The sequence below is a fragment of the Polypterus senegalus genome, chromosome 18 (genome assembly GCF_016835505.1).
Source record: "Polypterus senegalus isolate Bchr_013 chromosome 18, ASM1683550v1, whole genome shotgun sequence".
Classification (NCBI taxonomy): Eukaryota; Metazoa; Chordata; class Cladistia; order Polypteriformes; family Polypteridae; genus Polypterus; species Polypterus senegalus.
The window spans coordinates 26657710-26674414 of NC_053171.1; the positions used below are offsets into that span (position 1 = coordinate 26657710).

Sequence of the window (16705 nt, forward strand, 5' to 3'; positions counted from 1 at the left end):
CCTGATTGAATGCTGCTGAGATGGTTGTCCTTCCAACAAATTCTTGCCCGATTATTTTCTTTGACTGGACAGCCAACTCTAGAAAGACTTGGTGGTTCTAAACTTCTTCCATTTCCGATTTATTCAGGCCACTGTATTCCTGGGAACAATTGAAGCTTTAGAAAGGGTTTGACCCCCTTGCCCTGATCTATGCCTCGCTATAGTTTGATCAAGGAAGACTACAGAGAGTTCCTTGTACTTCATGGTTTGGTTTTTTTTTGTCCTGACAGGCAATGTGAATTGTGGACCTACTATACACTGGGGTGTGCCACTCTAAACGATGTTCAATCAGTTCAGTTTTCCACAGATGGCGCCCAATCAAGTTCTCAACGCATCCCAAAGAGAATTAAAGCAAGCAGGATAGACCTGAGCACAATTTGAAGTGCCACAGCAAAGGGTCTGAACGCTTCACTGATTAAGAGATTTCAGTTTTTGATTTTTAATACATTTTGCAAACCTTTCCTAAAGCATGTTCTTACGATCTCACTATAGGTTACTGAGTGTAGATTGAAGGATAACAATGGTAAATGTATCCATTTAAAATTAAAAGTGTGCAGGAAGTGAAGGGTTCTGAATACTTTCTGTTTTCAGTGTCCCTACTGTATCTTATATTGAAATAAATCCGACTGGATATAAAAAAAAAACTTTTCTATGGCAACAGGCAGGAGTGGAGCGGAGGTTAGGACTGCCTGGAGTTCTGGTCTTGAAACCCGGCCTAGTCACTAGCTGTGTGGAGTCTACAGAATGTTACTCTCATATCCCAAAGGTGTGTGAGTGAGTGTGTGTGGAACTGGCACTTCAGTTAGTTCTTGCCTCGCTGCCGGAATAGAAAGAAAATGGATTAAAATCTAGAACGGTGATTCCCAAAGTGGGGCGCACACCCCACTGGAGGGCAATTTGAGAATTTAGGTACATTAATTTCTAACATGAAAAAAACAGAAATTCACTGCTAAAAATAATAAAAAAATAAAATAATTCTTATTTTTTACATTTATATATTTGTATAAACATGGAAGGGATGGTGAAGAATCCTTTAATTTATGATTTTACAACCGGCTTGGGTTTTTCTACTTAGAATTCGTTTTTACCATTAAAATTGTATGAATTGTAATAATGATTATAAAATCTAAATAAATATTACAAAAAAAGCTGTCATTAAAGTTATTTTATATTTATGAATATCACATCTCTTATATGTTTTCAAAACTGTATTTGCTGTATTTTCATATTACTTCATATTATATATATTTATTTTTAACAATTTCTTTGTCAGTACTTCAATTATCTTTTCCCTCTTTTGTTTCCATGTTCTTTGGAAGCTTGTTTAGACCAAATTAATGACATTATGGGCGTCCTCCACGTGAGTAGGAGTTCGCTTTTTGAATAAGTAAGAATAAGAATAAGGTCTATGTTACACTGGGGGACATCATGATTTTAGAGAGGCCTCGGTGGGACATGGCCAAAAACAGGTTGGGAACCACTGCACTAGAAGGATGTATTTCTTTGTAATTGAATTCTAAAATGCGGAGATTTTTAACAGTTTCTTCTCATATCAGGTCTAGAGCTATGTCCTTTGACTTTCCACACAAAAAAGGGTCTGGTATCTCCCGGATGATTCCACAGAGCTCCCCAGAAAGCCTCTCGCTGATGTATGAGATGCTGGAGTATGAACCAGACAGCAGGATCAGCACAAAAGCGGCACTGCAACATCCCTACTTTAAAGAGCTTCGGTAAGAATCCTTCCCAGATAATTTAGATGCTCTTGAAAGCAGAAGGATTTTTAGAAATGTAAATGCCTAGAAGAGAAACTTGTTCCATAAATCATTTAGCTGAAATGAACAATTGTGTAAACTGCATTTAGAATGAAAATACGACAAAATGGGACTGTCAAGCCTTGGATCTCAAGATGTGTGTTTCACTTAACTCTTATTCCATTGGCCAGTCATTTAAACTTTTCACACACAGGGAACTACAACGTGAAATGGAACATAATTCACCATCTGGTTAAGTGACCTGTTCAAGGCGGAATCTGCAACCTTGTGGTTTAATACCGTGTTCTATTTACCTCGGAAACTGGAGCTGGGAATGATGTCACACCCAAGCTTATTACATTCCGGTAAAACATTTTGAAAAAAACAAAACACAGAAGCCTCCAAGAAAACCTTTGTTGTGTTTGCTCTTTGCTCAGCACATTATGCATTATTTTGCACATCCAAACTCCAGCGCAACACGTCCACAGATAGACGTTGGATTTTACTGAGTGATTTAATGAGACAGAAGTACACAGAAGTTTTTGCTGAAGTTCGCAGTGTACTGACAAACCAGCCCCGAGTAGAAAATCCAACTTGTGGGGGCGTTCCAGTTAAAAGTTCCAACTAGGAACACTGAAACTCCGACTTCCCAGTTCAAATGGAGCACAACATAAGCCCAAGTCAGTGTCACTGAATTATCATAATATAATGTGACACACATATCTCTGTTATAAAGAAGAATCTTGCAAGGAGACGAGAAGTGATTGTCTCAGAGACACTTTCACGTCCCATGAGACAAGTCTTCGTGCCAAGCGATTTAACCACGCCCGGGGCCGGAAGCCCTGCGAGACAAGAGCTTACGCAAAGAAATTTGGAAAAGTCCTGCGTAGTTATGTGAGACACATTTCTTGTAGAGAGAAAGAAACGATATTCACTCGCAGGCAGTGAGGTACAGTTAGGTCCAGAAATATTTGGACAGAGACAACTTTTTTCTAATTTTGGTTCTGTACATCACCACAATGAATTTTAAATGAAACAACTCAGATGCAGTTGAAGTGCAGACTTTCAGCTTTAATTCAGTGGGTTGAACAAAAAGATTGCATAAAAATGTGAGGCAACTAAAGCATTTCTTTAACATAATCCCTTCATTTTAGGGGCTCAACAGTAATTGGACAAATTAAATAACTGGAAATAAAATGTTCATTTCTAACACTTGGTTGAAAACCCTTTGCTGGCAATGCCAGCCTGAAGTCTTGAACTCATGGACATCACCAGATGCTGGGTTTCCTCCTTTTTAATGCTCTGCCAGACCTTCACTGCAGCGGCTTTCAGTTGCTGTTTGTTTGTGGGCCTTTCTGTCCGAAGTTTAGTCTTCAACAAGTGAGATGCCTGCTCTATTGGGTTAAGATCAGGTGACTGACTTGGCCATTCAAGAATTTTCCACTTCTTTGCTTTAATAAACTCTTGGGTTGCTTTGGCTGTATGTTTTGGGTCATTGTCCATCTGTATCATGAAACGCTGCCCAATCAATTTGACGTCATTTAGCTGGATTTGAGCAGACAGTATGTCTCTGAACACCTCAGAATTCATTCGGCTGCTTCTGTCCTGTGTCACATCATCAATAAGCACTAGTGTCCCAGTGCCACTGGCAGCCATGCACGCCCAAGCCTTCACACTGCCTGACTCCACCGTGTTTTACAGATGATGTGCTATGCTTTGGATAATGAGCTCTTCCACGCCTTCTCCATACTTTTTTCCTGCCATCATTCTGGTAGAGGGTGATCTTGGTTTCATCTGTCCAAAGAATGATTTTCCAGAACTGTGCTGGCTTTTTTAGATGTTCTTTAGCAAAGTCCAATCTAGCCTTTCTATTCTTGAGCTTATGAGTGGCTTGCACCTTGCAGTGCACCCTCTGTATTTACTTTCATGCAGTCTTCTCTTTATGGTAGACTTGGATATCAATACACCGACCCCCTGGAGAGTGTTGTTCACTTGGTTGGCTGTTGTGAAGAGGTTTCTCTTCACCATGGAAATGATTCTACGATCATCTACCACTGTTGTCTTCTGTGGACGTCCAGGTCTTTTTGCGTTGCTGAGTTCATCAGTGCTTGCTTTCTTTCTCAGGATGACCAAACTGTAGATTTTGCCACTCGTAATATTGTAACAATTTCTCAGATGGGTTTTTTCGCAGCTTAAAGATGGCTTCTTTCACCTGCATGGAGAGCTCCTTTGACCGCATGTTGTCTGTTCACAGCAAAATCTTCACATGCAAGCACCACACCTCAAATCAACTCCAGGCCTTTTATCTGCTTAATTGATAAGACATAACAATGCACTTGAACACACCTGCCCATGAAATAGCCTTTGAGTCAATTGTCCAATTACTTTTGAGACCCTGAAATAAAGGGATTGTGTTAAAAAAAAATGCTTTAGTTGCCTCACGTTTTTATTCAATCTTTTTGTTCAACCCACTGAATTAAAGCTAAAAGTCTGCACTTCAACTGCATCTGAGTTATTTCATTTAAAATTCATTGTGATAACATGCAGAACCAAAATTAGAAAAAAGCTGTCTCTGTCCAAATATTTCTGGACCTAACTCTAATTCCAAACATGGAGTCAAAATTCAATGTGATATTGATGAAAAGGTAAAAGCGAAAAGAGATCAAATATATGGACATCGGTGATATGACAGGAGTGTGCAGTGCGAAATGCCGACCACGAGGCACGGTAGCAGCAACAGCAGCTGATCGAGCAATGAGGAGGTAATGAAAAAAAAAACTGTATGCGTTTCAAATTGTATCACCATTTATGAGGGGTTGACGGAGGAGCAATTTGGTCTCCTTGGGGTGCGTTCAGCCCCCCTCTTCACAAGGCGAGCGGCAGAGATGCAAAGTGGTTGGCGCGTACTGCGAGTGAAGTTTAAAAAAGATACATAAATGCGAAGCTATGATAGACCTACCAAGTGTTTTCTTGTTTGTGTTTTGGGATTTGCTAATGTGTCATAAACCAGAGCAACAGGTGTGAAAAGAAAAGCGGTTCAGTAGCTTCCAGAAACCTCTGCGTAGCTGCATCTTTGGCTTGTGGAGCTCGGGAGTCGGATGCACATTTATTAAAGTGTGCTGTCAGGATGTTTGGTTACACTAAACTGCTTTGGCATATATGCCATGTGATGTGGTAACAAGTCCTCCATATTTTTATAGATAGATAAATAAAACTTTATTTCTCCCTTGTCCCTAGGTTGAACTTTTGGCTTCTTGCAGAATCTCTTTAAATCAATAAATAGATAACACACACACACCACAGAATAAGTGAAAAGAAAACTAAAAAAAAGTACCTTTGAGGTTAAGTGTTGTACCAACGTATGATGCATTTTCAAACATGAAGAAACGCGTTTGTTAAATTTTAGAATGAGGGGTGCCTAAGTGACTTACTAATTTGTGCAAACAGTATTAACACTTTTCAAAGTATGGAAACAACCGTTAAACGACTTTGGTTAAATGAAATGACTTCCTCTGGGTGACGGAGCGAGTCAGTGGTAGAATTGAGTAACATTGTTACTCACAACTGAATTCAGTAAACGTTGTCTGTGACACTTAATGTCAATATGCAAGTACAATCGAAGTAGTGAAAAGGCTCCAGCAAGTTAAATGAAAGTTCTTGATTATGGTGATAAATTAACATCTCATTTTATTCTAAGCTACAAGATGTGACAATTTAATTCCCGGAATGAACCTGTAAAAAAAAAATGTGTGCTGTCTGTGGACTAGCAGCTACTGTCACCTTCAAAGTAACCTCCTTCTGCAGCTATGCATTTAGTTAGGTGACATTACCATTGCTGAAACCACACTTGAAACTCTCTTTCCGGGCTACCCTTGAGTCCGTTTGTCACGTTACACTGAATACCAGAAAATGTCTGAAAATCTTCATCCTTCAAAGGCAGTTTTTATTTTTGTGTGGAGCCAAATATCACACGGGGCTAAGTCAGGTGAATAGGGTGGATGATCCTCACCATCCTTCACTTTCAACAGCTCCATTGTTTCAGTAGCACTTTGTAACACCAGCGATACTAGATGGTCATTCTGGGAATTAAATTGTCACACCTTGTATTTTTGCCATTTATGATGTACATGTCATTAAAATTAAATTTAACCATCGGTGATTCTCAAAATGCACATCTTCAGTGCCTTTTGCAGCCGGCGGCACTTTATTGTTGTCTCAAACTTGGATGAGTTCAGTTCTTTAATCTTCAAGAGGAGCGGGTGAAATGAACTTGACATTTTTCCATCTTTCCTTCTAACAGAGTGGCTGAGAAGCAGGCGGCCAATATGCGAAGAGCAATAGGGAGTGTGGAAAGAGGAGGAAACAGCGACACCCCAAATTCCTTAGATAACCTGTGGCGCATTGCAAGGCAGGGGCGACGGCAGGTGAGTCGGACCATCTTGACAAGTAGCCACCCTGTCAGGGTTATGTGAGCAATTATAGGTAGAACAGCTGCAGTTGCAGGTGTTTATTACACTTTGGACGGGTGTGAAAATGGTGGCGGGATGACATAATGATAAAGGCTACTGTCACACAGCCCCAGAGTTCCTTGTTCATGTTGCAGGCCTCCTGTGTCACATGGGTTAACCCCACCAATCCCAAAAAACACGGCAGGTTAAGCTGATTGGCAACTATAAGGTGGTCCTGCATTGAGTGTGTGCTTTCCTGTAGACTAGCAATTATTCCAGGGGGGGGGGGTTCCTGTCTTGTGTCCAATGTTACCAGAACAGACTCCAGTGCTTCATGACCTTCAAACTGAATAAAGCAGGTTCATGATGAGTGAACGAGAAAAAAGTAGTCATTTACAGAGAAGCTCTGCCACCTACCCCAAGTGTTATACGTCACAACAAAGATTTTGCTTTCTGAACATTCCAGTGTGTAACTTATGAATGTTGGCCTACCGTTTACAAAAATCTCTGATACATTTTCCTACAGTGAACCATTTTTATCACGATTGCCTATTTTTGTGATTTCCCCTCATATTTTAAGTCTACTAATATACTGGCCACAAAGTTTTGTTTTTTGGATACGCTAAGACTTAGCTAGGCCTGGGCACGCTTAGTCAGGGTGGATGCTGGCAGGACAGGCTATAAAAGCAGCTTGCATACACAGATGCTTTGCAATACATCTGTCAGTACTACTAGGGTGTCGTACTGCGTTAGCCATTTTGAATGTAGTGAGAAGCCAAGCAAGATGACACTTTTTATTGGCTAACTAAAGATGATTACAACATGCAAGCTTTCGGGGCAACTCAGGCCCCTTCTTCATTATTTGATTAGATTATTTGATTTGTCATTATTGATTACATCTTGCCTGAAGAAGGGGTCTGAGTTGCCCTGAAAGCTTGCATGTTGTAATCTTTCTAGTTAGCCAATAAAAGGGGTCATTTTACTTGACTTTTCACTACATTACATCTGTCAATAATTGTGAAAAAAAATTGTTCCCAGCATTATTAGCCAATTGGGATCAGAATCATTTGGGGATGAAATGTGGATGCTTTCCGTTTTGCTTTTATTAATGTAAACTTTCCTTTTCCTCTTATAGCTTCACATTAAACATGTGCAGGAGCCTATGGTCAGGAGACATGGCCCTCCATATCCAGTAGAGTTGCCTAAACTAAACATAACAATTCCTGCTTCAAAGTTATCCTCTTACCCACTCTCTTCACTTCCTTCTATCATGAAACATGAACATCTTCCACTGCTTCATCCAATAAGTTACCATGGAAAAAACAAGGTACCATTTTGTTTGTAAAAGAAAAAACCAAGGATGTGTGAGGAGCGTTATTGATCTGAGGGGATCTAACCTAATTTACTCCCCCTTTCATACTGTACTCATTGTAAGAATGTTTTATTTCAATTTTAGTCTCTGCTATGTCACAAAAGATTATGTTTCCAACCTGCTTTGGATTAGATTTTCTAAATAGGAATCATGGGAAATAAAATGATGGATTCTGAAAGTTGTCTATCTTCTGCTTTTATTTATGTATTTGTAGATTCTCACTTGACTGCTTGTAAAAGCAAATGCAATTCAGATGAACCTTGATTACTTGCAATTCAATAAATGCTTCCTTTGTGAGTTATCTCTAAAGAAGTAAATGCGTTCTAAAATTTCTGACAGCAACTCTCTAAATAAATAGATAGACGTGAAAGGCACTATATGACAGATAGATGCTATGTATACACACACCAGTATGACTAAAAAGGATGAAAATTAAAAAGAATGAAAAACGCTGACTTGGCAGTCACAGTGAGGCACTACACAGGTGTTTTTCTGTTGGTATAAAGGAGCCCCCTTAGCGTTTCTTAAAAGACGTATGCTGAATAATTTGTTGGCTGAAAGTCCTCAGTGTTAGTGTTTCATGGAGAGGATCTACAGTTCATAACCACACTCAAGTTTTATTTTAATTCTCTCCTTTGCTACAACATCCAAGGGGTCTACAGTGTGCTTACTTAATCTTATATACACTCACCTAAAGGATTATTAGGACCACCATACTAATACGGTGTTTGACCCCCTTTCGCCTTCAGAACTGCCTTAATTCTACGTGGCATTGATTCAACAAGGTGCTGAAAGCATTCTTTAGAAATGTTGGCCCATATTGATAGGACAGCATCTTGCAGTTGATGGAGATTTGTGGGATGCACATCCAGGGCACGAAGCTCCCGTTCCACCACATCCCAAAGATGTTCTATTGGGTTGAGATCTGGTGACTGTGGGGGCCATTTTAGTACAGTGAACTCATTGTCATGTTCAAGAAACCAATTTGAAATGATTCGAGCTTTGTGACATGGTGCATTATCCTGCTGGAAGTAGCCATCAGAGGATGGGTACATGGTGGTCATGAAGGGACTGACATGGTCAGAAACAATGCTCAGGTAGCCCGTGGCATTTAAACGATTCCCAATTGGCACTAAGGGGCCTAAAGTGTGCCAAGAAAACATCCCCCACACCATTACACCACCACCACCACCAGCCTGCACAGTGGTAACAAGGCATGATGGATCCATGTTCTCATTCTGTTTATGCCAAATTCTGACTCTACCATTTGAATGTCTCAACAGAAATCGAGACTCATCAGACCAGGCAACATTTTTCCAGTCTTCAACTGTCCAAATTTGGTGAGCTCGTGCAAATTGTAGCCTCTTTTTCCTATTTGTAGTGGAGATGAGTGGTACCCGGTGGGGTCTTCTGCTGTTGTAGCCCATCCGCCTCAAGGTTGTGCGTGTTGTGGCTTCACAAATGCTTTGCTGCTTACCTCGGTTGTAACGAGTGGTTATTTCAGTCAAAGTTGCTCTTCTATCAGCTTGAATCAGTCGGCCCATTCTCCTCTGACCTCTAGCATCAACAAGGCATTTTCGCCCACAGGACTGCCGCATACTGGATGTTTTTCCCTTTTCACACCATTCTTTGTAAACCCTAGAAATGGTTGTGCGTGAAAATCCCAGTAACTGAGCAGATTGTGAAATACTCAGACCGGCCCGATTGCTTAAATCACCTTTCTTTCCCATTCTGACATTCAGTTTGGAGTTCAGGAGATTGTCTTGACCAGGACCACACCCCTAAATGCATTGAAGCAACTGCCATGTGATTGGTTGATTAGATAATTGCATTAATGAGAAATTGAACAGGTGTTCCTAATAATCCTTTAGGTGAGTGTGTATATATATATATATATATATAAAAGCCAGATACCACTGACTCACTCATCACCAAATTTCCCAAACCATAAGGACTTGGGACTTGAAATTTGAAATGTAGGTTACCCTTGGCCCATAGGTGCTCGCTAAGAAACAGTTTTAAAAATTTTGTGGTCCAAGCGCGAAATTTCTTATACTTTTTTAGACCTCTTCATATGTCTGTCCGCTTTTCACAACAGAACTACTTAACGGATTTAGATCTGTTTTTTTTCTCTAAAATTTGCTTGAACATTCTGTTAATTTTGCGACTTTCTCATCGTGCTAAGTATCATAGTTCACATGTGGTACCGATTTATTAGCGCAAATCCGAGAGAGACTCATTGGGCTGCAGGGTGGGGCCCTCCACACTCACGCGTCTGCCTCGGGGTGTAACCTTAACTCCACTTAGTTAGCGAAAGAGAGAATTACTTGACGGATTTAGATCTTTTTTTTCTATAATTTGCTTGAACATTATGGTTGATTTTGCGGCTTTTCTCATTGCGGTAAGAATCATAGTTCACTTGCAGGAGCGATGTATTCACGCTAATCCAAGGAAGAGGCTGCAGGCCGAGGGGAGGGGGAAGCGTGTCGTCAGGAGTAGAGAGCTGGGTGGGACCCTCCTTACTGTCCTGTTTCACTAATATGCGGGCGAAGCCGTGGGGGATGGCTAGCACTTAATATTCAGCAAGCCAGCAACTTGCTGTAAGGACAATCTGGAGTAGTAAATGGCATTTGATCCAACTACTGAAGGAGGCCAACCAGAATTCTGAGGAATACTTTACCCTAAAATTATATTTTTCTATATATCAATTACCCTATGTAGTTTTTAGTGCAATAAAACAGGGTTTCTAATAGATTAAACATCTATGGTGACCAACATTGAAAAGTATCGAAAACATCAATGAAAATTTTTGCATCATCCGGTTGCATACTCACAAGGTTCCAAACAAATGTACAGTACAGGCCAAAAGTGTGGACACACCTCCTCATTCAATGTGTTTTCTTTATTTTCATGACCATTTACATTGGTAGATTCTCACTGAAGGCATCAAAACTCTGAATGAACACATGTGGAGTTATGTACTTAACAAAAAAAAGGTGAAATACCTGAAAACATGTTTTATATTCTAGTTTCTTCAAAATAGCCACCGTTTGCTCTGATTACTGGTTTGCACACTCTTGGCATTCTCTCGATGAGCTTCAACAGGTAGTCACCTGAAATGGTTTTCACTTCACAGGTGTGCCTTATCAGGGTTATTTAGTGGAATTTCTTGCTTTATCAATGGGGTTGGGACCAGCAGTTGTGTTGTGCAGAAGTCAGGTTAGTTGGACGATCATTTATTTTTCAACAGGACAATGACCCCAAACACACCTCCAGGCTGTGTAAGGGCTATTTGACCAAGAAGGAGAGTGATGGAGTGCTGCGACAGATGACCTGGCCTCCACAGTCACCAGACCTGAACCCAATCGAGATGGTTTGGGGTGAGCTGGACTGCAGAGTGAAGCCAACAAGTGCTAAAGACCTCTGGGAACTCCTTCAAAACTGTTGGAAAACCATTTCAGGTGACTACCTGTTGAAGCTCATCGAGAGAATGCCAAGAGTGTGCAAACCAGTAGTCAGAGCAAAGGGTGGCTGTTTTGAAGAAACTAGAATATAAAACATGTCTTCAGTTATTTCACCTTTTTTTGTTAAGTACATAACTCCACATGTGTTCATTCATAGTTTTGATGCCTTCAGTGAGAATCTACCAATGTAAATGGTCATGAAAATAAAGAAAACACATTGAATGAGGAGATGTGTCCAAACTTTTGGCCTGTATTGTATTTTTATGAAAATATTATTTAAAAAACCACCTGTGGAAAAAGCTCTAGTGAATGAAAATGGAACATGCTGTCATGGGAAACAAAATGAGTATTTGAATTGTAAAACTGCCTCCTGCTGCTACATTTCTATTCATATCCACAACAGGAGTACCTCAGGATTATTTAGCTGCACAGGTGAATCGACCTTCTGCTTGTTGAAGGATCTTGGATATTCACAGTTGTGAGGCATATACTCTCTGTCTGGTAATCTTTCTTTAGCGTTTAGTCTAGTGCATACTTTCTGTTGACATCATGTGAAAAGCAACGTTAGCCAACAAATAAGCTGTTACTGGGCTTCATTCCTGACCAGTGAATGACGCAGGGAGGCGGGTTGTATGTTACATGCGTAAACTGAATTAAAAGGAAATCTAATATTATGACCTCACCAACGCAGCAGAAAAACATGCATGGTTTTAGCGTCTAGTGCTTCTGAGCTTATTAAGCGCTTGTGGAATTTTATTCTGAAATCAATTATAAGATGTTGAGAAACGGAAGTAATTTTGCAGTAAAGAAGAATTCATAGAACAGTAATAATAATAATTATACTGAAATGTTCGAGAGCATGTAGAATGCACCACAGTCCTAATGTACAACTGGATCACTGAGAGATAAATTAGGGTCAAACAGCCCATACACCCCCCACTGATCAGCGCTACTGATGGTTCCCCACCAAGGCTCAAAAGACTTCTGTTACTCAGGCTCAAGCACAGATCACGTTACAAGGCGATGATTTTCTTGACTATTATTTGTCTTAGACAAAAACTGAATGTTAACTCTTTTTGCTCAACATAAAATGACCACTCAGAAAAGATGAAACAAATATATTTGAGTTATTGAGCAGCAAACGTAAACATCTTACTCTTTTCCAACATGCTTATATAGTTTAAAATCCTCACAATTATTGTGGTCAACATAAAAACCTGAAATTGGTGGTGTTTTAATGTATATATCACGTTATGTTCTGGAGATTTTGAAATTACAAGGTGCAAAGGCCCTGCGAAAATGGCCACTGTTAGTGAGGCTGACGTAGTTTTTATTTTTTTTTTTCTAGATATTTATATACAGAAAATCACAAATTTTACTAGCCTATATTCAACGATAGACTAGACCTAAAATAATTGCCAAGTTTTGTAGAAACGGTGTGATGGTTTTTGAGTGACACTTGAACAGACAGACAGACAGAAATTCAAATATATATAACAGTAAGATATAAGACTGATAGATTCTAAATAAACAACTTGCCATTTCTTCTGAGTAATTTCAATAAAGCTCACTACTGACTTGTTGCTGTGATCTTGTGGACATGTAGTGCTATTACTCTAGTAATGGACTGTTGTAGTGCAGTTGTCTCATTTTTAATTCCTTCTATATATTTAAACATAGAAAATCTCCACTTTTATTAGCCTGTATTCTAAGTTAGACAATAATGGAAAAAAATGCAAAAGTTTTGTAGAAATAGGTGTAGTGGTTTTGGCGTGATGCTCTGAAAGGCAGTCCAACAGAGATTTCATTTTTTGTGTCCACCCCTGCGATGGACTGGCATCCTGTGCAGGGACTGTTCATGCGTTGCACCCTATGCTTGCTGGGATGGGCTCCAGCTCCCCGGCAACTCTGCTCAGTATAAAGTGGGTTTAGAAAATGGATGGATAGTTGTTGTGTTTCAAACAGTTGGCTATATTGTCAATGTTATCTTCTCTATTAACCTCATCTCATCTAGAAAAACAGGACTCTTCTGTAAGCAGACTTACTCATCCATAGACAAGAAACCATGATTCACCCGCTTGTACATTCTACATACCCAGTGGCTTTTTAAATTCAGCCTTGAGTGGCCCTCTTTGCCATTAATTAAGGAAGCTGTCGTTTCCCATGTTTTCTCCGTAAATTTTAAGCTGGTTACACTAAATGATTGCTGAATGAAGGAAGTGTTTTTGTGAGTTAGACAGGGATACATTCATTCTTTCTATGTTGCTGTCACATATTTTGATGTTATTTAAGCTATGATTTGCTAACATGTATACAAGTAGCTCCTACCCTTTAGTATGCCCTGTCATTTGCACCCGTAAATATACACTCTTAATTGAATCTGAAAACTCAACAGAAAAAAAGAAAATAATAATAAAATGAAACCAAGTTTTGTTTCTTTCAAGCATTTAAAGCTATGGAAAAATATCTTAATTTGTTACAAATGTAAACCTGACACTACTGAACTTTTCAGAATACAAAATAAGAGGGTAATTAAACAGTGAGATCAATCAAAGGTATGGATTGCTCAAGATCTGTGAAACTGGTTAAGATGAAAACCCATAGCCACGATGGGAGCCCAGGACATTGGATGAAAACGTCCAGTTTCAAGAAACTGCAGGGGTGTCAATCTCAAGTCCTGGATGGCTGCACTAGCTGCAGGTTTTCATTTCAGGCACTTTTCATTTTAGTAACCAATTCCTGCAGTTAATGAAATGGCCATCTTTTTATTATTAAATGATTTTATTTAACTTGACTCCTCTGCCTATTTGTTTGTCTGGGTCAAATCTTGCAACTGATTTAAAAGCGACTTTTGAAGAAGCGAATCTCTTCAGATTTTGCATACGTGTTCAGTATGGATGACAATACACTAATCTGTCAATAATAATTAGTGGCTATGCAATTCCAATTAATGCACACACAGCAATGACGGAGAGAGGACAGAGGGAGATATAGGAGCATACAAGTGAGAGACGCGTCGGATTACCCCCATTTGCCTCTTCCAGTGAGTGGAGTGGGTAAATATGTCCGCCGACTTTACTTGTCTACTCTTGTGAAGGTGCAGCCTTGATGATCATGCTGAGGAAGTTTTGCTGTAAACTTTGCCATTCTGTCGTCGGTATTTGTTTTTCACAGCGACCGAGCACTAATCCCATAAAAGCCTGAACAGAAAAATCAAGACCAAAATATAATTCTCTTTACTATTCAGATAATTCTACAAAGAAGATATATTATGTAATACTTTTAAAGAAGCTTCCTGTTCATGAAAAATGATTAAAGAAAAATCATTTGCAAAATACTCGAAAAGTAAAAAATAAAATATGTAATTCTTTTTTTTGAGTAAAACGATTTTATTTACTTTAGTTATAAATGGGGTGGCACGGAGACCCGGGTTCTCTTCTCAGGTCCTCCCTGCGTGGAGTTTGCATGTTCTCCCCGTGTCTGTGTGGGTTTCCTCCCGCAGTCCAAAGACATGCAGGTTAGGTGGATTGGCGATCCTCAATTGTACCGTGTGTGTGTGTGCCCTGCGGTGGGCCGGCAACCTGCCCGGGGTTTGTTTCCTGCCTTGCGCCCTGTGCTGGCTGGGATTGGCTCCAGCAGATCCCCGTGACCCTGTAGTTGGGATGTAGTGGGCTGGAAAATAAATGGATGGATAGTTATAAATGCACTAAAAAGCAAAAAATACATTTTTCTTTAACCACAGTTTTCATGGTTATATCCATTATCCAGCCCACTACATCCCAACTACAGGGTCACGGGGGTCTGCTGGAGCCAATCCCAGCCAGCACAGGGCGCAAGGCAGGAAACAAACCCTGGGCAGGGCACCAGCCCACCACAGATTTTCAAGGTTATATACGACTAAATAAAATCGTGAGGCACACATAAATTAATTCATTCAATCAATTAACAGAATAGCTACTTTCAGCATAAAGTACAAAAAAAAACCAACAACATTGTAATTTCCTACCATGCTAAGCAAGTTTCAAAAATTATTTGAATCAATGAATTTATGTGTGCATCACGATTTTATTTAGTCATGTATAACCATGAAAATTATGGTTACAGAAAATTTTTTTATTTTGCTTTTTAGTGCATTTATAACAGAAGTAAATAAATTCATTTTACTTAAAACATTTTTTATATATCTTATTTACCATCATTTTAACTGACTTGTGTTTAAAGATTCAGAAAACCTTCATTGTTTCTTTTCTTATTAATCAGCCGACAATCCAAAAAGAGATGCAAAGGCAGCCAACAAATGAACAGATCATATTCATCTTGATAAAATGTTTGAAAAGAAAATAATGTTGGTTTGAGAAATATTGATGTGATCTGATCAACTCAAGAAAATAATGAAATGCCTCAGATTGGGGACACTCGCAAACCACAGAGTTACATAAAGGCGTTCATAAAAAGGAACAGTTGGCTTCTGTGCAAAAAATTTGGATGGAGTGAAAACGGCAGCCCACAAGGAGCAGAGTGTAAGAAAATAATAAAAAAAAGAGTCCCGAATATTAAAAAGAATATTGAAAGAAACTAAATTTGTAAACGCAAGTGTCTTTTAGGAAGGAGTTTAATTAAGTGTGGCCTCCTGTAAACCGAGAAGTGCATCGCTGCTAACAGGAGAGATGAAACAATGAATCATCAGTAACTGGGGAAATGGGAGTGAGTGGGGAATTAGGGTCATAGTTTCCTTGTAAAGAAAATCAATGGCCTGCTTCTTCCTCCACGTGTTCATTCTCAGATTCAAGTACAGTAATAGGAGACAAGTCTCACTCACTGCATGAACATAACAGGCCACTTGGCTTCTGCCCTCAGCAGCAGTAATCAAGGTTCAACTGTTTTTGCTTTGTAGTCTAAAAGTTCAGTGAAGTATGTTAAGGGTTTCTGCTGGAGAGCACTGATTCTCATTCTCTTTGCCCCTCAGTCTAATAATATGCAGCAACTCAAGCCTCCTTTACAAAGCTACCACATCCCACCTCTGCACAAGAAAGACCAAGGATTTTGAATCAGTGACTTCATGGCAAAGATTCTCTGTGGAAACAAAGAAAAGACACAAGCACTGGATAAAGAAATAGACTCTTAACTGTCAAGAAGAAAAGCTCTGCTACTGACTGGTGGGATTAAACCCTCCGAGCAGACCCCTCAAAAAGATGGACAGCAGAAGAGACGTGAAATGTGTTCAATATTTGCACTTGCAGCAATAGCTGGGGCGATGGTGGCATCAGCTCTCTCACTGTCACCACGAGTATCTGACAGGTGTTGGATTATAAGACTAATGAGCTGTGTTATCATTTAAGATGAGAATAAATGTTGCACTCTTTTCATATTAAACAACTATATAATGAATGTGTGCGATCTTTAATGTGAAAATTCAGTTGTCATAATGCTACTCACCTTTAGTTCTACGATTTTAGATCAGAACATTCACGCTACCCCAAGCAAAAAGGGGTCTGGGTTACTGTACCCCTAAAATGTCTAGTGCACAGAAATAACTCTGGGGGACTTTAACAATTAACTTACATTTAAAATGCGGTATCATCCAATCAGCGGCTACAGCAAAAAGAATTTAGATTTTGGATAACCAAACTA

The 16705-nt window shown here is 39.5% G+C and overlaps 1 protein-coding gene across 1 annotated transcript in view; it reads left to right on the forward strand.

Moving 5' to 3' along the window:
* LOC120518824 (MAPK/MAK/MRK overlapping kinase-like) overlaps nucleotides 1–16455 on the forward strand; it is a 57197-nt gene extending 40742 nt beyond the window's left edge. Inside the window, exons 9-12 of the mRNA XM_039741815.1 lie at nucleotides 1596–1769; nucleotides 6091–6214; nucleotides 7374–7565; nucleotides 16041–16455. Of these exons, the coding sequence (XP_039597749.1) occupies nucleotides 1596–1769; nucleotides 6091–6214; nucleotides 7374–7565; nucleotides 16041–16121 (571 nt within the window). The 3' untranslated portion in view covers nucleotides 16122–16455. The remainder of the gene's footprint in view (nucleotides 1–1595; nucleotides 1770–6090; nucleotides 6215–7373; nucleotides 7566–16040) is intronic.
* Nucleotides 16456–16705: the final 250 nt, after the last annotated feature.